This window comes from Medicago truncatula, chromosome 5 (genome assembly GCF_003473485.1).
Source record: "Medicago truncatula cultivar Jemalong A17 chromosome 5, MtrunA17r5.0-ANR, whole genome shotgun sequence".
NCBI lineage: Eukaryota > Viridiplantae > Streptophyta > Magnoliopsida > Fabales > Fabaceae > Medicago > Medicago truncatula.
Genome location: NC_053046.1, coordinates 8,046,911 through 8,070,208, shown reverse-complemented (window position 1 = coordinate 8,070,208; position 23,298 = coordinate 8,046,911). Strand labels below are relative to the sequence as shown.

General features: G+C 30.9%; 3 protein-coding genes across 3 annotated transcripts; all 3 read right to left on the bottom strand.

The window, feature by feature from the left end:
* Nucleotides 1-3,248: 3,248 nt before the first annotated feature.
* On the bottom strand, nucleotides 3,249-7,072 carry LOC11412166 (AAA-ATPase At5g17760). Its single transcript, XM_003612023.4, has 2 exons — nucleotides 5,997-7,072; nucleotides 3,249-3,976 (listed from the first exon to the last, which is right to left on the bottom strand). The coding sequence occupies exons 1-2, from the start codon at nucleotides 6,993-6,995 to the stop codon at nucleotides 3,464-3,466; spliced, it is 1,512 nt and encodes a 503-aa protein (XP_003612071.2). The 5' UTR covers nucleotides 6,996-7,072; the 3' UTR covers nucleotides 3,249-3,463.
* Nucleotides 7,073-12,946: 5,874 nt separating this feature from the next.
* Nucleotides 12,947-13,750, bottom strand: LOC11412854 (heavy metal-associated isoprenylated plant protein 2). The gene is made up of 2 exons (XM_003612022.4): nucleotides 13,561-13,750; nucleotides 12,947-13,422 (listed from the first exon to the last, which is right to left on the bottom strand). The coding sequence occupies exons 1-2, from the start codon at nucleotides 13,643-13,645 to the stop codon at nucleotides 13,034-13,036; spliced, it is 474 nt and encodes a 157-aa protein (XP_003612070.1). The 5' UTR covers nucleotides 13,646-13,750; the 3' UTR covers nucleotides 12,947-13,033.
* Nucleotides 13,751-18,557: 4,807 nt separating this feature from the next.
* Nucleotides 18,558-21,485, bottom strand: LOC11416968 (S-adenosyl-L-methionine:benzoic acid/salicylic acid carboxyl methyltransferase 3). The gene is made up of 4 exons (XM_003612020.4): nucleotides 21,309-21,485; nucleotides 20,784-21,191; nucleotides 19,441-19,695; nucleotides 18,558-19,095 (listed from the first exon to the last, which is right to left on the bottom strand). The coding sequence occupies exons 1-4, from the start codon at nucleotides 21,411-21,413 to the stop codon at nucleotides 18,718-18,720; spliced, it is 1,146 nt and encodes a 381-aa protein (XP_003612068.1). The 5' UTR covers nucleotides 21,414-21,485; the 3' UTR covers nucleotides 18,558-18,717.
* Between the last annotated feature and the right edge of the window lie 1,813 nt (nucleotides 21,486-23,298).

The window sequence follows — 23,298 nt, the reverse complement described above, 5'->3', positions numbered from 1 at the left end:
AAACCGGTAGTCTTCTCAACCGTCTATAAAGGTGGAACAACATTTTAAGATTTGATCGTAATTGTAAAAATGTCACAACGTCAAGGTGTTATAAACCAGTAGTATTAAAAAACCGCGTCTAGAAATTTATCCTTTTAACAAAATATTACAACAAACAGATTAAAACTTTAAGTGCCTGTTTGGCAAAGCGTTTTCACGCCCCAAACCCACGTTTTCTTCTCCAAACGCGAGTTCGGCGGTTCCTATAATGTTTGGATAAATTCAAACGTGATTCTGTAGATTGTACGGCAAGTGCTCAAACTCGGTTTGGTTTGAAGCTACAATTCTGAGCTTCTGCGGCAATCAAAAGTGAGTTCAAGATTCAACTTTTCAGTGGCTAGTTTATTTAACAAATTACCCATACCTTCTTCTCCAATCACCCCTATCAGAACTCAATAATCAACATCAACACATATATGTTTACACACCCTGTAATCGATTATGATTTGAGAAAAAATGGAGATTAGAAATTGAAAATAAATTTCAATGGAACAAGGGGAAGAAGATTTGCGTGAAAATAAATTGAAAATAAACACAGATCTGTTTACACACCCAAACTGCGTTTATTTGATTGCAGTCCCAAACTGCGTTTATTTGATTGCAATATGAAGCTATCGAATTTTTGGAAAAATGGAGAGTGGGTTTGATTTTTTATTTTTTTTTAATTCTTCCATTTTTTTTTTGTTTCTACCATTGGGTTGTTGGAATGTTAGTGTTTTACAGATCACAAAACAATTGGGTTGATTATTTCACATAAGCAATACGCTCACACATAAAAGAGGGTGTGTTATTTTTTTGTTACAAAAATGAAGAGGGTGTATGATTTTATGTATGTCAAGACCCTTTTTGTAATTTACACTTTAAAAGCAATTTTGATTTAAATCATCCAAACAACAACAACTCATAAGAATCACTTTTAAATAAGTGTATCCAAACATAAATCAATTAACCTCAAACTCACTTTTAACCAAAATCAATTCTCTCAAACTCAATTCTATCAAAATCAATTCTCACCGCCGCTATACCAAAGACACACTAAGTCTAGATAAGAAGTAACACTTTTGTTTCTGTACACATTTAGTAGCTCTTTAAATCTTATTTGATCATGACCATAGCTGAACACAATTACAAACTAGATCCTCTTTTAATTCCTCTAGTCTTTCTTTGAGTAACACCAATATTGCTCTTGCTATTCCCACCAACTCATTTGTGCTTGCAACTAACCTTACATTTTCTAGATTGGTGCTGTTGAGAAGGTTCAATTTTATTGTTATTATTATTCTCAAACATCAAATTCCATCTTCTTCTTCTTCTTAAGTAATTTCACAAATCCTTCGAGTGTCGCCTTGGCGGCTTCGTTCTTCATCAATTCCTCTGCCACTTGTGCTATGTCTCCTATTAGTCCTTCAATCTCTCCAAAGAAGGGGTTATCATGAGAAATTTCCAAGTAATTGCGGCCAAAATTTTGAAACCTTCACAAGAACAATAGGTCATGTGAATGTGCATGTACATAATCAATGAGGCTATAAATAATTTTAGTATTCTAATTTTGTTGAAATTTATGCATATTTTTGCAGTATTATTGTTGTACAAAACCTCAACCCAGCCTGCCTAAAATAGCAGGTTAAACGGACCGACAGGCTGGACCTAATTTGCAACTACTAGTTCGTTTGCTGCATTTTCTACATACTTAAACTCAGTTTAATTAGATTATGAACCTACTTAAACTGAATTTAAGTTAACCTCAACAATGTAAAACTGAAACTGTCGTACAGTGCAGTTAAACAAGAAGAAGAAAATTGAAACCAGTGTTATTAAAAAAGAAGAAAAAATTCACTTATTTATATGCAATCGAGTATGAATGAAAGATGTTTTGATTCACTCTTTAATCTTCCATAGAGATTAATTAAACATCAGAATTGTTTGATCGTTGGTGGATGAAAGAGAGTGGATTTTTAGAGTGACAATGAATGAAATCAAGATTTTAAAATTTTTTATATAAAAGGACAATTTTAATAGTATCAAAAACTTTTTAAAAAAATTGGGTGTAACAATTAGGATTTTGAGTTTCCTCCTTTTCACTATTTGACGGTTTAGTTCTCTATTTGTGGCAATTAAGTTTCTTAAGAAAACGTTAAATTAGCAAAGTAGATTAAGTCTTACCGTTAGAGTTTTTTTTTTTTAACCCTCGATAATTAGAAGAAACCATAATTTGAAATTTGATCGGGAGGTAAATAAAGTAACTAAGAATTGTTTCACTTTAGCTACAAGACTACTTTGATATTTTCCGTGAATTTTTTTCCTTCATCACTAATGTATCTAATCTATAATATATATCAGATACATTAATTATTACAGGCATAGGTTCGGATTGAATGAATTTTAAAAAGCGAATTTTTGCTTATAATAATTATATTATAATTAGTACTTTGAACATCAAATTTACAAACAAAGGCTCGGATTGAGAATTCATCATTGCAGAAATTGATTGAAAACACATGCAAAGCATGCAATATTCGCTCTTAATTAAAATATAGAAAATGTTTGGTGGACACCTCACAAAGGAGCTTTCCTCTATGTAGCGAAAACAATTTAACAAATTGCTCGCGAATGCACTCTCACAATTAGATTTTCCTGTCGCACAATACATGAGTGGTTGGTACAAAATATGGATGTGTGAATAAAAATAAGACTTAGACTACAATAAACCTCGTTATGTCATTGTGATCACACTTTCGTTACAAATAGTTTTTTCTCACAAAGTGTATATACTTTGAGAGAGAAATAGACGAGATGGTGTGATAGAAGTGATGTGATAAAAAGAAAGAAACATATATAAAATGAAGTGTTGAATGAGTGATTGAGAACATGAAATGTATAAATATTATTGTTGTTAGAATATGAACATTTTGTTTAAACAACAAAGATCTATGGTCGTTTAAAAGAAAACAATGATATATAAACACCTCAATTTACTAAAATTCGTTGAGCATATTATTTTATCTTTATCTCTATTTTTCTATCATATCACCATTCTATAACATGTATCACAACACTTTTTCTATTTCTTTTTCTTTTAAGGTGTTGATGAAATGTTTGGATATCCACCTAAGTTTCCTTCTTTAAAATATTGGCTGTTTATCATTAATGTTACTACAACAATTTTACATAATCGTATATATTGTCCACTTAGTGATGCTATAGTACAGTATCAAACACAATTTGTCCCCCATTCTTTACTTCTGATATATATGTTAAAGAGTTCTAGTACAGTTTGGATAGAAACTTACTAGCCTTTTACTTAGCAAAAGATAACAACAAACAAATTAAAACCTTAAGCCTTGATAAGCAACATTTTTGTTTCTAGACACAATTAGTAGTAGCTCTAACAATCTTATTTGATCATGTCCATAGCTGAACACAATTACAAACTAGAACCTCTTTTATAACCTCTTGTCCTTCTTTGAGTAACAACAACATTGCTCTTGCTATTCCCACCACCTCGTTTTTGCTTGCAACCAACCACCTTACGCTTTTTAGACTGTTGTTCTATTTTATTGTTATTATTCTCACACACATCACCTTCCATTTTCTTCCTCTTCAACAACTTCACAAATCCTTCCAGCGTCGCCTCCGCGTCTTCGTTCTTCATCAATTCCTCGGCAACTTGTGCAGGTGTTATTTGTATGTCTTCAATTAGTCCTTCAATCTCTCCAAAGAAAGGGTTATCATGGGAAATATCCAAGTAGTTTGAAGCTAAAATTTTGAAACCTTCATAAGAACAATAAGACATGTGAATGTGCATGTCCATTCTTCCTGGCCTTAAAAGTGCTGGATCCAATCTTTCTTTGTGGTTAGTTGTAAATATGATGATTCTCTCGTCTCCACAACTTGACCATAATCCATCTATAAAGTTCAATAATCCAGATAGTGTCAACTGCATCCATCCATCAAAATCAAGATGAGAAATAGTTTTAGTATATAATTTTAAATATTGATAGTTTAAAAAAGTGTGTAACATAACTAAATCGACCACCATTGTAATTTCAAGGACCGACAAGACAAATGTCGTAACGAATCAATTTTAACTCATCTAAAAATGAAATCAATTAACATACATACAGCTACTCTAAAAGAATTGGCTAGAATAGTTATAATTAATTTGAATACACTATCTATGTAAGAAAATAAGATCACAATCAATTATTTATGTTACTCTAGAATAACTATAATCAAATCAAATATATATGAATTAAATTATATAAATATCCACGGAATATCTTTGATGAAAATGACAAGACCAAAATAGAAGTTTTACACGAAGGATCATCCCATGAGGTTTCCACCATTCAATAACAAAGACCTTTGACAGCAAGTATTGTCAATTTTTCCTCTTGCTATTTATGTAAAACAGAAAGGGACAAACCAAAGTAGAAGAACAATAAAGATAAAGTATTGTCTAAAGCAATTGCGTGGATTGATAGTGAAATGGCATTTTGGAAGTAAGTTTTTTATGCTTAAATATATTGCTTGATGATGATATATACCATAGAGTAAATGCTTTTGAGAACTTTAATTCAACTTTAGTGAAAAAAATGTAAAAAATATTAAATTAAATTTCAACATAAACCAAATTTCTTAACCAATTATTGAACTACACGTTAGTTCAATGGTCCCGAGTACCTATTCAGGGTGTGCTATGGAATACAACAAGTTTCCACTTGTGTGCAAGAGAAAATTAAAGGAGAGAAAGTTTGTACAATAATAAGAAAAATTATGTGAACCTGTCAAGTCAAGGTCTCAATCAAAAGGACAAGCAATACTACTTTGTCTCTTTGCATATTTCAATGAATCAGAACCCACATGCTAGCTACTAAAAAAATATGCCATTTTAGGCCAATAACTCACACTTTGCTATTGTGAAGTGTGAACACAGTCATATTCCACAATTGGAATTCTTTTTCTTACTAAAAAAGTTGTATCAGCAACCAAATTAAAGAGAACTTTCATTCAATTACATGAGTGAATTAGAGCCAAAATCAACAAGAACTAAAACTTGTTCCTAATTTCATGTCATAATTTTTTCTTTTGCTTCTAATTATTTTTTTCTAGATCCGCTAAGGTCTAGTCAGTCAAGTGGTTGAGTCACATTGATAGTGATATTGAATTCCATTGCTACTGATAAAAAATTTAAAATTTTATAGTAGTTAACTTTATATGTTCTATTTTCTAATATGTATAAAAAATGACAGTTCAATAAACAAATATTTAAAGAATATACAATCTTAGTGTAATAGTATGCTTGGACCTGCGGCTGCATTACATTTGTCCTGTCCTAAAGCAACTCTAAAGTGGAATTATAGAAGCTAAAAAATGTAGCACACATTAACTTTGTTTTCAATGTAGTCACTAAATTAATTTTACATTCACGTAAAATTCACTGTTTTATCACTTCACTTCACTTTTATAAATGCATTGATATGGTATGAAAAAATATATAGGTCTCCAATTGGTTGTGAAAAAATTAGTTATTGAATTATAATAACAATCTCTCTAAAAACATTAGTTATTTTCATTGATATGTTATTTTTAATAAACAAACAAAAACAGGACAAATCATTTGACTCTGATAAACATGTTAGAGTGAAGAGTTAAATGATATGAAACACGAATACAAACATGATATTGACACGGATACGTTGACACGGATAAAGTTTTGAGAGAATGATATAATTTAATGGAATTACAAGTGTTTATGTCGTGTCGGTGTCGGACACGATACATATTGAATGCCGGAACACGCCTTTAATCAGAAATGTCCATGGATCAGAGGACTTAAATGCAACCAAGAAAATTTGATTTACTTCTATAACTAAGTTATTCTAGAATTACTAGGTAGAAAAATTAAAATGCTATGAATGAATTATAATGAAAGTTAATTAGTAAGAATTACCAACCTGTATATCATTTTGCTGTTTACGTCCTTCTCCATGCCTCCTCTCAGGAATATCAATACTGCAATCAATATCTTCAATAACCAAAATAGACCTATTAGCAGTAGCAAGAAGCAACTTTCTAAGATCAGAATCTCTAACAATGTTACCAAGTTGAAGATCAAATATATCAAACTTCAAATAATTAGCCATAGCAGCAATCAAACTAGATTTCCCAGTTCCTGGAGGACCATACAACAAATAACCACGTTTCCAAGCCCTACCAACTTTCTTATAAAACTCTCTTCTCTTCACAAACATGTTCAAATCTTCTATAATAACATTCTTCATGTCTGGCTCCATAGCAAGTGTTTCAAATGTTGAAGGATGTTCAAGATTTATTGAATCCCATTTCACACCGCTATAACAATAAGCAGTGTTTAATGTATGCATTTTCAACACTCTTTCTTCATCTTTCATTTCTTTAGCTTTATCAAGAATGAAAGGAAGATAAGAATCCAAAACAACTTCCTTATACTTTTTGTGAAAACTTAGTTCAAAATATTTTTTCTCTGATCTAACAGATACACTGTTATTATTGTTGTGCATATCATTTGCACTGTTTTTCTCAGTTTCAGCACAAATGAATCTCCATTTGAGAGGAAAACCGTTGTAAATATCGGTTAATTTTTCGCCTTTTTCTAACCGAATAGTGAGTTTTTTCTCTTTTGGGACTTTGCTGATTTTGAGTCTTTCATTTTCAGGGGTGACTTTAGTTGAGAGATAAGACTCAGCTGCATCATAAACTTGGTTACGTGTTATGCCTGTTGATTCTTCTATGATGAGTGTGAGTGTAGGGGAACGTGGTTTAATGAGGTAGCGGAAGGTGTTGTAAAGGTAGCCACGAATTGGTTGAGGGATGAGTTCTTGTGCCATGGAACGAAGCAGCATGATGGAAGCTGTCATGGATGCATAAGCTGAGAAAATTGTAGATGGTGAAGGCATTTCTCTTTGAGAAAACATTATGTTTGGTTTCTCAAGTGAAGGGAGATAATTGTGTTTTGTAATTTTGATTCTATCCTATGTTTCTCAATATATATCATGGTATTTATTGGACACAACACAACTACTTAGGTCCCGTAAAGTTGCAATTCCTGTTAGAGAAAAGCTAATTTTGTGTCTTTAAGGCACCTGTTAAGGGTTCTGGCTAGGGTAGGCGATTTTAATGGGTCTCCTACCATAAGAGACTACAATTTTTTTATTTTTTTTTTAGTTTGTAAATTGGTTGTGAGCCATTGGATTTAGAAAGAATATTTTGAATGGCACGTATTTCTTGACAGGTTGACCCACTAGGATAGTATATTTTAATCTTTAAAGTTGATCTTTAATAACTTAAATGATTTTGCAAACAATTTACGTAAAGGGTGTTATTGTCAACTATATACACCATTTAATGAATGAATCTAAAATGTTACTCCCTCCGTTCCAAATTGTATGTCACTTTTGAAAAAATATTTGTCCAAATTGTATGTCGCTTTACAATACCAATGAAAAATTAATGTTACTTTTCCTATTATATCCTTAACTATTTATTACTTTCTCTTCTTTCAATTCCTTCATTTATCTTTCTCATATCATTTATTGAGGACAATTTTGTAAAACAACTCATAATATCCCACACAATATTAATTACATTTCTTAATATGTGTGAAATGCCTAAAACGTTATACAATTTGGGACGGAGGGAGTAGTTTTTGCTCATAATAGTGACCGGAGGGTGTACTCCAAACACAACCCTAATTAATACTACTAATTAATATTAGATGCATTTATTATTATTTTTTCAAACATAACCCTAATTAATACTACTAATTTACCTTCTTTTTTTTTTTTACGTTTATTTACCTTGGAATATGAAAAAGTCAAATTTGAATATACTACTAATTTACCTTATATCAACGTTTATTATTATTTTTTCAAACATAACTCCAATGCCAAAGCATGACACAAAAACACTTATTTGGATGCATCACGATGAAAGAATGTTCAATGACTAATCAATCTAAAATATCTTCTAAACAGTTAATAATGTATGAGAGCTACCAATAATCAAATCATGTGTGATAGCAATTTTTAATCACTAATATTAGGGTTAATTAAGTTTTTGGTCCCTATAAATATCTGCAGTTTTAATTTTAGTCATTATAAAAATAAATCACACTTTTTAGTCCCTGCAAAATTTTCCTTTAGTGTTTTTAGTCCATGTTAAATTAAAATTTGTTTAGTCATGAAGAAATTGTGAAGGAAGATGTTCTTCTCGTTTCAAAGGCAAGGAAAAGAGGAAAGGTATTACTTTTGAACTACCCAAAATAACCCCTGCACTCAATTTGTATATGTGATTAATATAATACTGATTACCTGCAACAACAGGTAACTAATACTGGGTTGACCTACACATGTAAGTTATAAGACCAACATAAAAAAAAAAAAAAAAAAAAAAACTTGTAAAAGCATGTCATGCACCATGCAAGACCCATAAGGGTCGTGTACCTTAAACGGCGCCCCTGTTAAGATACAAAAAATAAAGAAACATAGTATTAGAAATTGTTGTTTTTCGATTTCATAAAAGTACTTAAAAAAAAAAATAAGGTTGAGTTACGATCAGGTTACAGCCACACGTTGATTCAATGTTCAATTACGTACCGCACGCACAGTATGTGGGGACTACGAAAACACTTTCTAATAATGATTAAATTAATTATTTAATTTATCATTTCTAAATAATAAAATATATATCAATATATATGTACCCCGTTAATAAGAGGTACGCCCCCACTATATAAACACTATGTGTGAGATCCATCCGATGTGGGACTTCCAATTTTCAATTCACACTATACTAGTTGTACCCACTATGGAATTTTGTATTTAGTCAATTACTCAATTTCCACACATCTTCCAACAGAAATTGTGCATTTAATATCTAAAAAGTTTATTTTCTTATAAAAATTATTTTTCATTTTCATTTGTAGTTTTTAACTTGTGCCCTTAGAACACAAGTTAGCATGACTCTTTCTCTTACACATTCGGGATATTAGTAACCGCTTGATAAATATTAGAAAGTTTAGATTCTAATTTGATTTTACGAATAATAAAATTAAAATATATATTTAATTTTGACACTATTTGATATTAATCAGACAATCACTGATGTTTTGAATGTCTTAGTGTGGATAATGACGATTAAAGAGAATCTATTAATCGTCGGTTCAGTATATTTAGAGGCATAAAATAAATTTTATAATTAAACCTTTAAAATAAATAAAAAAATCAATTTTTTTAAATTAAGAGTTGAATCTAGGACAAGTAAATAAAATATGTGATCTTTCTATCCAATTAAGCAAGCTAGAGAAACATTTACAATTAGATTATCATATTACATGGCTATAACTAAATTGGAATTTTTTTTAGGCTTTTTTCTATTTCAAAATTTTAAGGCATAAAGCTCCAACTTGGGTTGCCAGCCCTCTATCCATTCCTAGGTAGGTGCATATGTATATGTGTGGAAGCGGAATCCTCTATCCAGTGATTGACGGTGCTCATGATTCTTTTAAGGTGCCATTTAATTTGGGAAAGGAAAGTTCTTTCCCACCGTGGGAAAGTTAATCATGTCCATTAGATTAAATAGGGAACATATTTCTATCATACTCTCTCAACCACTAGATTATTTTTTTATATTATCTTTCACATGGATGTGTAGGGACATGAAAGAGAGAGTGTGAAAGATAGTATAAAAAAATAATGTAGTGGTTGAGAGAGTATGATAAGAATATATTCCTCATTTAATCTAATGGACATGATCAACTTTCCCACGATGGGAAAGAACTGTCCTTTCCCAAATTAAATGGCACCTTCTTTTAAATCATCTTTATTGGATATGAGTGTGATAAAGAAAAAAGATATATCTGATGAAACAACGGAAGAGATGTGTTTGCTCCCGTTGATTATATGAAAAATAATGACATATTTAGCTATACTTTTTGGTGACCCTTTCATGACACATTTTGCAACTTGCAATTATAATATACTTTTTGGTTTTTAAACAACTTGCTCAAGTTCACCTTTACCTGTCATTTTGATCGTCTACATTTTCTCTTTTGTGATTTAATAATTCTCCCTTTATTTTTTCTCTTAATTTACATTGAAAATATATCATTTATTATCGTGACACAATCTATTTGCGAAGGTTTTTAACGACCTCCAATAACTCCTAACCCTTCGCTCAAATCAGTTGTTATACCCAACCCAAAAACTTTAGTTATCATAATTCAACTAGTGACCAAAATTATAGTAGTTGGTAGTTCAAAACTCATTCCATTGTTATTTAATAAGCATAGACACTTTCATTTTTGTGCATTCACGTTAATTACCTCACCTATTTTATTATGTTAACTTTATATACACACATCAGTGTGAATAAGCAAGCAACCTATTTTTTACTAGTTCATTGGCTCATACATATGAATGAACAAATGTGTCCACCACATGCTAGCTTAGCAACTTTCGGAAAGTGAATTAAAAATTGACCCACTCACTCTGATTTGTATGTATAATACAGCACGCTCAAACATGACCAAACTTTGTATGGTCACAACATTTGTCTTTAACAAAGCAAAAAATATATTTAAGAATTAAGAAAAACATAAAAAAGAAAAAGGGAAACATGGAAAGGGACCATGATCTTGTTTACTTAGAAGGCTATCCAACTTCGATTTGGTTTGTTTATATTATATTATATTTTGAACAAATTTTCCACGACGTGTCGAACACACAAACGTACGTTACAAGAAAACGACAGAAAAAATAATCGAGTCCGAAATTTCTTAATAAACATTTTGTTTTGTCCTATGAAAAGGAATGGCTATGGTATAAGATGCTTTTTTATGTATGCAATTAATAATGACTTGCATAAATAACATGGTTGAATATAATTCAACTTATAGAACTAGTGGCACTATATAACTAAAATGTGTAGTCCATACGTGTCATGGTACACTGTCAAGTTTTTTTTTTTTTGTCTATATGTTCATTTTGGGTTCAATGTACCTAAATTAATGCATACCGTACAAACTAACAAGGCCAAACTTTTTCCATTATTATTACGAGTATTGTTTTGTAGGGCAGCGAAATAGTATTTGAGGAAGGAAGTGAATAATTGATGAACACTAATTAAATTTTTGGAGGTGAAACAAACACTCCCTAAGTAGATGCTTTTTTTTTTGCTCAATAAGGGAAGGGAATCCACGATGCTATTGCAATGTATCATAGAAAAGTAAAATAAAAAGAACGATATTAAGTTGTCCAGCAACCCTTGAATGAGATGGTAAGAGATATATACTTTAATTAGAAGTTTTGAATTCGAATGTGTATTTGGCAATACAAAAATGTTAAATCTTTTGAGCGAGAGTGCAGTGAACCACTTTTAGCTTTTTATTTCTTAGTGAGAGATTACACTAAGGTAAAAAGCTATAGCTAATTATTGTGAATTTAGGACTCAAAATCACACCAATAAACTTAGATGTGTAGAGAAAGTATTAGTGACAATCAGTAACCAAAACAATCACAATCAACAACAATAGATCTTGATCTAATCTAGCAACCAAGTGTAAAGAAAAACCACAATCGAACCAAAAAATAATAAGATAAAGAGAGTAGAGAATAGAGAACACATACCAAAAATTTGTTCACTCAGTTTGGTTCAATAATGACCTATATCTGAAGGAGAGAGAGATCTCCACTTCAATATCAAGGAGTTTCTTTAAAAAGTGATACAAAAGAGTTGCAAGAAGTTAGCTTCAAGAAGCTCTCCAAGGGCAATCCTAATTTCTACCATTTTTTTGAATCTCTTTTCGTGACCAAAAGACTAAATGATTTCACTATCCAAGGTGTTTTTCAATGTTTCGTAACTATAGAATCTAACCCCAAAAGGAACCAACCCTTAATTTTTGATTTATAAAAATCTTCTATTTTGTCAACAATTCTCTACCTTGACTTAAATTAGTGACGATGTCAATTTAACCATCAAACACATTCCTTCTTAACCTTGACTTGAACTACTCCTTAAGACAAAATCAATCAAGTTCAAATCCTCGCTTGAATCTTGATCAACACATCGACTTCTACTTGCATCCAACCACATTGAATAGTCTCACAAACTTCGACGTCTGATTCTTCTCTTTGCATCCAACTGCACTTTGTAGTCCCACAAGCTTTCACCTTTACCTCTCAACCCTTAGAATGCCTTCTGTCCTCTTGAATATCCTTGCATCCAACTACACCAAACTTTTTAGTTAATTCCACAAGATTCAACATAACCTCTTCAACCCATGGAACGTCTTCCGCCATCTTCAAGACCTCATAGCCATTTATCCTAGGAGAACATGACATGTTACATGTGTGGTCGTTGGTTGAAGTCCCTTGTTCCATATGCGACATAACCGAGTAGAACACTACTACATTAGTTCTAAAACATAAACAAAAAGTTCAATATACTTGATTCAACCATTTCTTGCGGGATTGTAGACTGTCATAAAATAGTCATTATATCTCGGATTAAGCCCAAAGAATTTAAGTTTAATACTGATCTAGTTACAACACCTTGAATATGCTTAGCGCATGATCTATATACTTGGTCTGCTTTCCCACCACTTAGGATAAATAGTGTAAAGTAATATGGTACCAAAGAGAAAACTAAGTCATTTTTTTTATACTGTAAGCACATAATACACTCGATTTTGAGTACGACACACTACTGTCATATGTGCTGGATGTTCTATCCCACTAATATGTGGTTCCATGTTAGAATACAACTCCATTATCAACTCAACTAATTTTTTTTAATTGATTCCTAAAATGAATGCCAAAGGAAAAAAGTGATTTTAAATTTTAATCAATGAAAATCAAGGAAATTACAATAACCAAAACCAAAATTCTCTCATTTTATTTGAAAGAAAACATAATACCACTCAAGAAGATGTCTACCATAATTATCGCTTAAAAAGTCACATTATAGTGCAAGATGTATTGGGTTCATCCCACCTATTCATGTACACCACAGCAACTGGCTGGCCCTGGTACTGTGGGTAGCAATAAGGCATCTGCGTATAGAGCACATAAGATATTTGGTCCAAACTCACTGGGCTGGGCTTATCCTTATCTCCAGGCTTACTCTTTTCTTCGGGCTTTTTATTTTCCGCGGGCTTTTTTGCAGCATCCGTTTTCGGAGGCGCCGGCCCAGGTGGTAGAGGGGCAGGGCCTGGGGGAGGCCCAATACTCACAATTTCAGCATGTTTTCCTGCTTTCCTTATTCGCACTATTATGTCATATGGGTCTGCATCCCCTAATATTGTCAATGTTCCCTTCACTTCATCAGCTTCAATTTTATCTATCCCTGCAATTCAATGAAAAAAATCTCAACATATGTTTCTACTCAAAATCTTTATAGCAAGCAATAAACATTTAAAATGTTAATTCAATCCATAACAAATATAGGGAGATAATGTGTGTATAATCTAAATGATATGGTTACCTTCAAGAGAAGAGACAGTTTTGATGAGTTTCTTTTTGCATTTTGGACAATCGATATTAACCTTCAATACAGTTTTCTTAACCATGGAGAAATTATCAACCAGCTTTGTTGTTTCTGATCTCACTAGAATGTTTAAGTAAAATACTACTAATACACAAGGTTTTTCAAATTTTACAATAACTTTGGTCTATGGTGTTTTCAAGTAGTAGTATTATATATAAATTAATGTTTATTTCGGGTGAACCAAACGAGGAAGGTATAACAGGCCACTTTGACGGTTATTTAATGGTTGTTTACCGTCCTCAACGAAACAATATCAAGACTACGTATTTGTGTCTTTTGTTGTTTGCTTTGTTTTATGTTTGTGGGTCTAATAATAATGTTTAAATCATCCTTATTGGTTTTTTGAATACGGTGATAGTAATTGCCTTTTGTGATTTTGAGCAACTTGCATTATAGTGCTTGAAAACAGAAATGGAATTACTCTAAATAATTACTCCCTCCGTTCCAAATTGTATGACGTTTTGGTCATTTCAGTATTAAGAAATGTAATTAATATTGTATGGGGAAGAGAAATTATGAGTTGTTTTACAAAATTATCCCTAATAAATGGTATGGAAAAGATAAATGAAATAATTGAAAGAAGAGAGAGTAATTAATAGTTAAGGATATAATAGGAAAAATAACATTAATATTTCATTGGTATTGTAAAGCGACATATAATTTGGGACAAATTTTTTTTTCCAAAACGACATACAATTTGGGACAGAGGGAGTATCAGCATAATTTTGTCAACTTACATAGATGAAATCACCATTAATTTTGGTGGACTGGCCTAATATTTTCTCCCTCCATTAAAAAGGGTCATGCTAACTTATGCACTAAAGTACAAGTTAAGAAGATAAAAAAAGAAATGATAAAGAAAATTTGTTTTGAAAACATGAATCAACTTTTAAAACATCGAATACACAAGTTTCAAAAAGATATTTTTACTTTTAACTTTTTAACTTATGTGTTGGGCACGAGTTCATATTTTCCTTTAAAAAATTAAGATATTCGCTATGCACAATTGTAGAAATTAATTCATTGAATATGAGAGAACCATAATAGTTTATACGACACTCTTTATCCATGTTGAGTATCACTTTCAATTATTTCATATAAGTAAAGAAAAAGTTGTAAATAAATAGTGTGGCATTTTTATAAAATTACTCTTTTGTTTTTTGACGTAATATAAAATTACTCTTATTAATCATTAAATCCTGCCTATGTTAATCATTGACGATTTATACCAATCCTTTGGTGTAAATTGGTGTAAATAAGGGAGGAAAAAAAAACTATATATAGACTTGTTAAGGGGCGAGAAAGAGAACAGGAGATTTAACTCAAATGAAGTGTATAAAAAATGAATAAGATATTTAGCTAAGAAAAAAAAATATAAATAATAGATAGAAAAATTACTTCCACGACTTATTTAATAAAGATATGAGATTCTATCGGACTCTAATAGGTAGACATTACAGAGGATGATCAAAATTATACCTTCTATCGTCGGAGTCGAGAACGAGAGGCAAAAGAAGTGTTGAAAATGATCAATAGTGGAAAGAGAGTTGGGTTAAGGGAGGGATTTTATAAATATAATCTTGTACATTAACAAATGTTTTTACTAAAGAGTGTCCTAATAACGTTATTTTAGGATTTTATTTAAAAAATAATTGTCTTGGAAATACAACCAATTTCTTTTGTCAATGCAATAATTATACAAATTTTTATATAAACTTGTTACTTTTAGTACTCTGATTAATGCCTTTAAGATAAAGCTATGTTTTCAACAAAAAAAAAAAAAAAAGAAGAAGATAAAGCTTAAAAAATGATTCCATTATCATCTTAGAAATGTTACATGCAACTGTTTCTAACGGAGAGACTGATTACACAATTTACGTAGTTTTGGCTTCAAATTAGAACACTTCGTGAACAATCGATCCTCGTCTTTGTCAAAGTTCATCTTCTTCTGAGTATTCTGTCACTTATTCGCTGCAAATTTGCAGAGAGACTGATTACACAACAGTTTCCTACGAAGGAATATCAGATGAATCATCAACCAAGATTGAAGATAATCCCCCTGCTTCTAATTCTTTCGAGGATTCCTGTACTCGTTGGCAACTCTGACTGAGAGTTATCGCGGTTGCGATTCTGATTCCGCCGGCGAAAGAACCTCAGGTGACTCATCATTCAAAATTCAAGATAATCCCTGCTTCTAATTCTATCGAGGATTCAGTTACTCGTCCTGCAACTTCGATTGAGAGTTATTGCAGTTCCAATTTTGATTCCGTCGGAGAAGTAATCTTCGGCGAAAGAACCTCAGGTGACTCATCATTCAAGATAATCCCTTGCTTCTGACTCTTTCGAGGATTCAGTTATTCATACTCATGCATTCTCTTAGTAAGATATATAACATGTATAAATATTTATAAGAGCTTTAAAATTTGAAAATAGTATATGTTAATAGATAAATTTTTTAGTATAGATGAATTCAAATGTGAGACAAAAAGAATAATAAACATTTTAAATTTTTATGCAAGTATTTACACATTTATTTGATTATTTTTTTTTTAAGATTTATTTGAAAGATAGTAGATAAATAAATGTAATAGAGGTCAAAATTTAGAATGACTCTATATCTCTAATATATATAATATTTATTTTCACATGGCATGCATGACTCAAAGAGTAATTTTTAATACATGAAAAATTAAGAAGTATGTATTTTTTGTAGATTTCTTGGTGGTTCATGCATATAGTTGGTGGTATTATTTCTAATTGAAATGCATGATTTAAAGAGTCATATTTTTATATTTTTTTTGTCAGAAAAGAGTCATATTTACTTCATGATTTGTGTGATTTACATAATATTCAAAATTTGTTTTTTAATTTAAAATCCATGATATATTAATTGTGTTTTTGTCGTTTCTTTAATTATTAAATCTTACATATGTCGTTGTCTGATATGTATATTTAAAAGGCTTCTCATTGTTAATTGATCCATGCAAAATCAGTTCACAATATTTAATATTGTAATGGCTAGTTTCTTGGCAGAATTGAAGTATTTATTTTTTAGATCATTTTTATCAACAAAAAGAAAAATTTGTTGTTTATTGGAACTAAAGATAGTTGGTGATGCTATTTGTTTGTTTTGATGTTTCTTATATTTATTTGTCTATTATGATATGATATGCAGTAAATTGACTTTTTTTTTTTTAGATATATGAAATGACAAATAACTATTAAAACTTACACATAAGTATTTGAGGGATCAGAGTTTGAACCTCAATCATGATGTCTAGCCTAAAACTTTTAGTATTTTACTAGTTGATCTAAGATTTATGGACACATGACTTGTAACTTTAACTAGTTGTACATGTAGTCCTGCTATAGTGCTATTTTCCTGTTAATTTACAACTTAAATTTTTTATTTTCACTTGCAAACCCAAGTTTATTGTTATTGCTTTACCCATGAAACCTTTTTTTTTTTTTTTTTTTTCAACTAACCTAGTGGCTAAATTCACACACATTATGTGTGGAGATGTGGAGAATTTGGGGTTCGAATCCCAACCCCTGCACAAATTGTCCCTAAACCCTGGTAGTTACCAACTGAGATACACTTACGGGACATCATTGAAACATTTCGAATAATATGATTACAGGAAAGACGCTGTTGTTTTAGGTTGCTCGAGGCACCAAAATTTTTAGAACCAAAACAACATATGGCTCATTTGATCGTGTTTTAATCGATACAAAATGTTTAGATAAGAGTATACTATGCATCATCCTTACGTGTATGAGTTTTACCATCTCACCCTTGAGTTTCTCACATTTTTTTACTATTTTCAAACCAAACAAATAAGAAGCAGGATACATTTGTTGTTAATGTTGGTGGTGATGAGTGTGAATTTTTTTTGGAGAAGAAATATTTTAAACGTGCTTGAGTGACTAAAGCACTTGAAAACCACGATATTCGTATACACTCCATAATAATTAATATACGATATTTTACAAGGAGATATAAGAGTCCAACAATTTGAAGAAGAGATATGGAGTATTTTATTTCGAACTATTTATTTGGTTCTCAATTTCATCCTTCATATTCAGTTTAAATGACTATCCATGTTATAAACATGTTTAAAATTTGAGTTTTTCCCTTGAAAAAGGGTGTTTAGGAGGTGTTCGGATTATGTAATCCGGAAAAATCATGTAATGTGCCCTATTTTTTGAAATTTCCAGATTACAAAATCCGAAAAAATCATAATTTGTGAAAAACTCAAATTTTCACCATATAACAAAGGAAAAACTGAATCCGAATTTTAAAATCTGGATTGCACAAGGGCATTTTTGGAAAATTTACAGGGCGCGCTAGTCATGCATAGGGTGGGAAAAGTAATACTCAAATTATCCCAACTTTTGATCTCACGATGAGGACAGCCCACATTTGCGGTCCTTGATGCATCATATTGGCCCAATTCCTCCTCCTGATCTATCTGGGTTGTCTGACCCGTATCAGACGTTGAGGTGTACCGTCCATGCACTATCAATGTCGTCACATTTTGTAAACGAGTTTAAAAGGACAAGGTTTTCCATATGTTAGTAACTCTTGATGCTGATTATGAAAGTTCTTAGTAGTCATATTCTCATGTTGTTAAAGTGATACATCCTAAGCCATTTTCGCAAATATTTAAAAAGTTTTTATTTTTTATTTTTTTTAATGTCGTCACATTTTGTAAACGAGTTTAAAAGGACAAGGTTTTCCATATGTTAGTAACTCTTGATGCTGATTATGAAAGTTCTTAGTAGTCATATTCTCATGTTGTTAAAGTGATACATCCTAAGCCATTTTCGCAAATATTTAAAAAGTTTTTTTTTTTTTTTTTCCGGTTGTGAATGATACGAAAACTAGTATAATTATTACTTTATTCTATTTTGAGGTTTAGGGTGTCACGATCTCCACAAACAAATATCATAACATTTATATTATTTCAAATTTTATAAATAAATACATGTTATCATCATGCAAATTAACACAAATAGTTTAGAATCAAGAAGTAATTATGCAAACACACAACAACAACAACATAAATCAAAGATATGCAAGCAGCTTCTAGGTCACACTTTTTTGGTCAATGATATGCTCACATTAATGAATTCAGTTCTCTCCTTAGACATGCGATCAACTAAAATTTCTAGATATCTTCCAAAAACTTCTTCAATGATAGTTTCTCCAAAGTGACTGACCAATAAAGGTTCAGCTACGGCCCTCATACATTTTGTGACATTGTATGCCCCATCAATGAGTGATTTAGATAAACTACTTCTAAAATCAACCTCATTCCAATCATTATAAGCATTCCAATGTACTTCTGTTACTTCCAGACGATCAATAGTGAATGACCCTTCTCTCAAAACCTCTAATTTTACTTCTGATGGAGATGGTGTGTACTGAGGAATGTTGAAAGTGTCCATTTGCTCCTCCATTATAATTCCCTACAAGACCAATAAATTTATTTTCGTAATTCCTTTACGAGAAGTAGTTGACATGTCATCGTGAGCTTAGTTCAGGGTGTAGGGACAATGTATAATATATGCATGAACCGGGTTGTCATGAAAATTATTTTTAATTTATAAAGGGTAAAATTGAAAGAAAAAAAGAATTATAAGTCATAACTCAAATGCTAAATTATAAGTTAGTATAATAAGCTTATTGCTAAACACATCTCTTTTTACCAAACAAGTTTATAAAATACTCTAATATAAGCTATAAATTTAAATAAGCTAATTCCTTATAATTAAGTTGATAATTTGCTCAAGATTGATTTAGCAAATATGTACCTCCAAGACCATGTCATTAAGGGCAACAGCAAGAAGCTCCCAAATATAGCAACACTCTTTGCTATATTTATCATCACTTTTTCTTCCCAAGATTGTGAGAACCATACGACCCCCGTCAACAAGTTCTTCTGCACGACACTTGAGAAACAATGAGAAATCTCTTTGAAATTGCTCATGGTAAGCGTTGAGCACGTTTGCGGGGCTTGTGGTAGCCATGTAAATGTTACCCTTATTATTCTCTACACCTTTAGGAACCTAAGTAATCACCAAACAAATAACAATTATTTTAGTTTCAAATCTATTATATTTGTTCCACTCCTAGCAATTTAAAAACAAAACATGTGTTTTGGGATACTATTTAATTTATGAGGACTGCTAACAACAATCTATTTTCAATAATTCCTCTATCACTTATTTTTTAGGTGAAATTCATATGGATCTCACCGCCTTATGTGGAACTCATTTTTAAATTGTATGGTTGATACTGATTTCACACAATATAATTTAGTCTATCTTTGTTTTTATTCAAAATAAAAACTTTCAAAAAAAGAGAGATTGAATTTCTATTACGATTGAACCATAAAAGTTATCTTTATTTTTTGAAGGATAAAAGTTATCTTTATTAAAACCTAAGTTATTGTTGTGGAGTATCTATTGAGTTTGTTGATGACCGGCCTTTGTCAAGAAATTTGAAATATTTTAAGAGATTCAAGTTCAACTTCATTTAGACTAACTTAATATAGGGGTACATATCTTTATTTTTGTGACACTTTTTTTTAGATTTCAATTTTTTTTTTCTTTATTAGTCATTCAAGTAAATGTTCTTTTTTGTGTTTCTTAACATTTTTACAAAGAGTATTATGTTTTTACCAAAATTTGATTATGTAGCTGCATTTTTATTTTTTTTTGACAAAATATAGCTGCCTTATGAAGTTTCAACTTTTTGATATGCGGTGAATATTAAATCTGAATTTTTTAAACATCAAAAGCTCAGTAAAAGTAACAAAAATTTGGATCAAGCGTCAAATTTTGAGCTCACTTTTTTGTACATAAACTTTTTATATAATGTTTTAAATATGTTTGAAAAATCATTCAAAAGTTATGTTAATTTAACAACATAGATTAAAATTGTTTGTAGGATAATTTTGTAGGGATTAAATAACGCAACTTTTTTATGTGGACGAAAAACAACTTAAAAAATTTGTAGGGTTAAAAACATATTCAACCAAAAAATAAAAACAATTTATTTATATCAATCTTCAAATACTATTGTTTTTTTTTTTACAAAATCAATCTTCAAATACTATGCTAAAACTAAAATATATTTATTGGTAGGATAGAACCTGTGAGAGCCATTGAAGGCTGTAAGAGGAATGAATGAAATGCATTGTTTTTGTTGGAAAAATCCTGCCATAAAAAGAACCAGGAGCCCCATAGAAAAAGATTGGACCACCAATCCCATCTTCCACTTCATCATTTAGTTTCTCTGTGAACCTATCAAGTAACCTAAAAATGTTGTTGAAATCATTCCCTTGAAGATCATTCATGAAGACTTGGTATTCTGGAGACTCGTGATTATGTTCTTGGCAAAGTTTATCAACTAATTTGATAACTTCAGATATCACCAACAAAGTGTTTGGCCCAGAAGAACAACCCAAATCTGCAATACCTAGCCTTTTTGGGAACGTTTTGCAGTAGAGGTTCTTTATGGCTTCATCTCTCATTTCTTTTGTCAAAGAAATAACCTTTTTCTGTACCATATAAAATTTTCGTCGTAAAACAAATATAGTAAAATACAGTGTTATAACTTATATATATGTTGTCTAAATTTTGTAATATGAATTGATATTTTACGTGTGATATTTTACCTGAAGTAAGGAGTTATTTGAATAGCTTGTTTCTCCAATTCCTCCATTCATGTGGAGTACTTGTTCCACTTTCATCCTTGTTTCTCTCTTCCCCACCTCACTCATTCTCTATAGTTTTTTGTTTTTTGAGGAATCTTTCTCTATAGCTTATTTATTTGTTTCGAATCTTGATTTGATGAAAACGCAAAGGTACCGCACATATATATATATACCTATATGGATGCGATTTTTTAGTTTTTTAATTGTATACTTGTTCATTTTTAATTGTCACATTTTCAAAAAGAAAATATTTTTATTTACCTGTTGTTTTTAAATTTTGATGCCATATTAATTATTTATTTGTCAATATTTTCTGTAGTTATTGATTGCATAAAGATAAATATATATTAATTAGACTTAATTATATAAATATGAATACCAATTAATATATGAGGTGTTAGTTTTTTTTTTTTTTTAGGTGTTAAATTCAGTGGTAATAGTTTGGTTTTGTAATATTAAAGGATTGAAGTAAAAAATAAAATGCCAACTAATATCTTAATATTTTATTATTCCATAATAATTAGAGAAGGTTAGTTTGTCAAAAAAAATAGAGGATGTTAGTAAATATATTTTTTACAAAAATAAAACGGAGAAAATTAAATGAATTTAATTATCGTTATTAGTTTTTTTTTTTTTTTTGCTTATAATTAAGTTAGGAGAAAGTATATCAAACAAAAATTGCACCGATGTTTCTTAAAAAAAATTGCACTAATGTGTAATATATTTTTTTGGGCAATACTGACGTATAATATAAAAATTTAAATCAATCGATCACCTTGAAGATATACTGCATGTATTGGCTGGCCAATAAACCATATAGTAATGCACGTTCCTTTATTTTTTTTTATTATTAATTAATACATGTTCCTGTTATGTCGCGTACGAACACATTGCATTTTTTTTTTTTTTTTGAAAAGTAGGTAGAAAGTACTAACCTACCAAAAATATATATAAATAGGAGTGTGAACTAGTAACAAAAAAAAAAAAAAAAAAAAAGGAGGGCCAAACCAAACCTCTCTAATGGGACACAAACCTAAAAAAAAAAGGAGGGCCAAACCAAACCTCTCTAATGGGACACAAACCTAAAATTAGTCAAGCCTAATCTATTCCTACCAAGATATGACCTTATAAACAAAGGAGGTTCATACCAAAGAGTGGGATTAGCAACATTAGCACCTAGACTAGCCAAAGAGTCTGCACATTCATTACCTTCTCTAAATATATAAGATACCAAAAAATTCATTCTACGAATGACTTGCATACAATTCAACCATCTATTACGTAAATGCCAAGGAATAATAGCATTGTTTTTGAAAGCCTTAACTACCAACTCTGAATCAGTTTCCAACCAGAGGTTTGTCCATTGGTGAGTGTTGGCTAGCTCAATAGCACGCATGGCTCCTGAAAGCTCAGCATGCAAGGAATCTCCAGGTCCAGTATTTTCTCCAAAACATATCATGAATTCCGCTTTGTCGTTTCTGAATATTTCTCCACAAGATGATAAGATCCCATTTGTGGATCCATCAGTATTACATTTTACCCAAGCTCTAGGAGGAGGTTGCCAAAGAACCTCTATGATTTTTGGAGCTCTAGGAGGATGAAGGGAAACATTAAACTTCTTCAAAATGATAAAATTGGCAATGCTGGGAGAGGCAACCTTCTTAGATAGATTTCCAGAGAGTGCATCATTTGAAATGATATAAGCAATTGAGGATCTCCATGGAATCTTCTTGCTTTGAAATCTTATTTGGTTTCTTGCAAACCAAATGCTATTAAAGATATTAATCAAGGCAGAGGTAACCACTATCTTACATTGAGGATTCCAAGATCCATTACAAATGTTCCAAATATCATCTTTTGTTTGAAAATTTAAAGAGCAGTTGAAAGTAATGTCAAACCACCTCCAAATGTGTAAGGCATAAGGACATTCTAAAAATAAATGAGTGGAGGA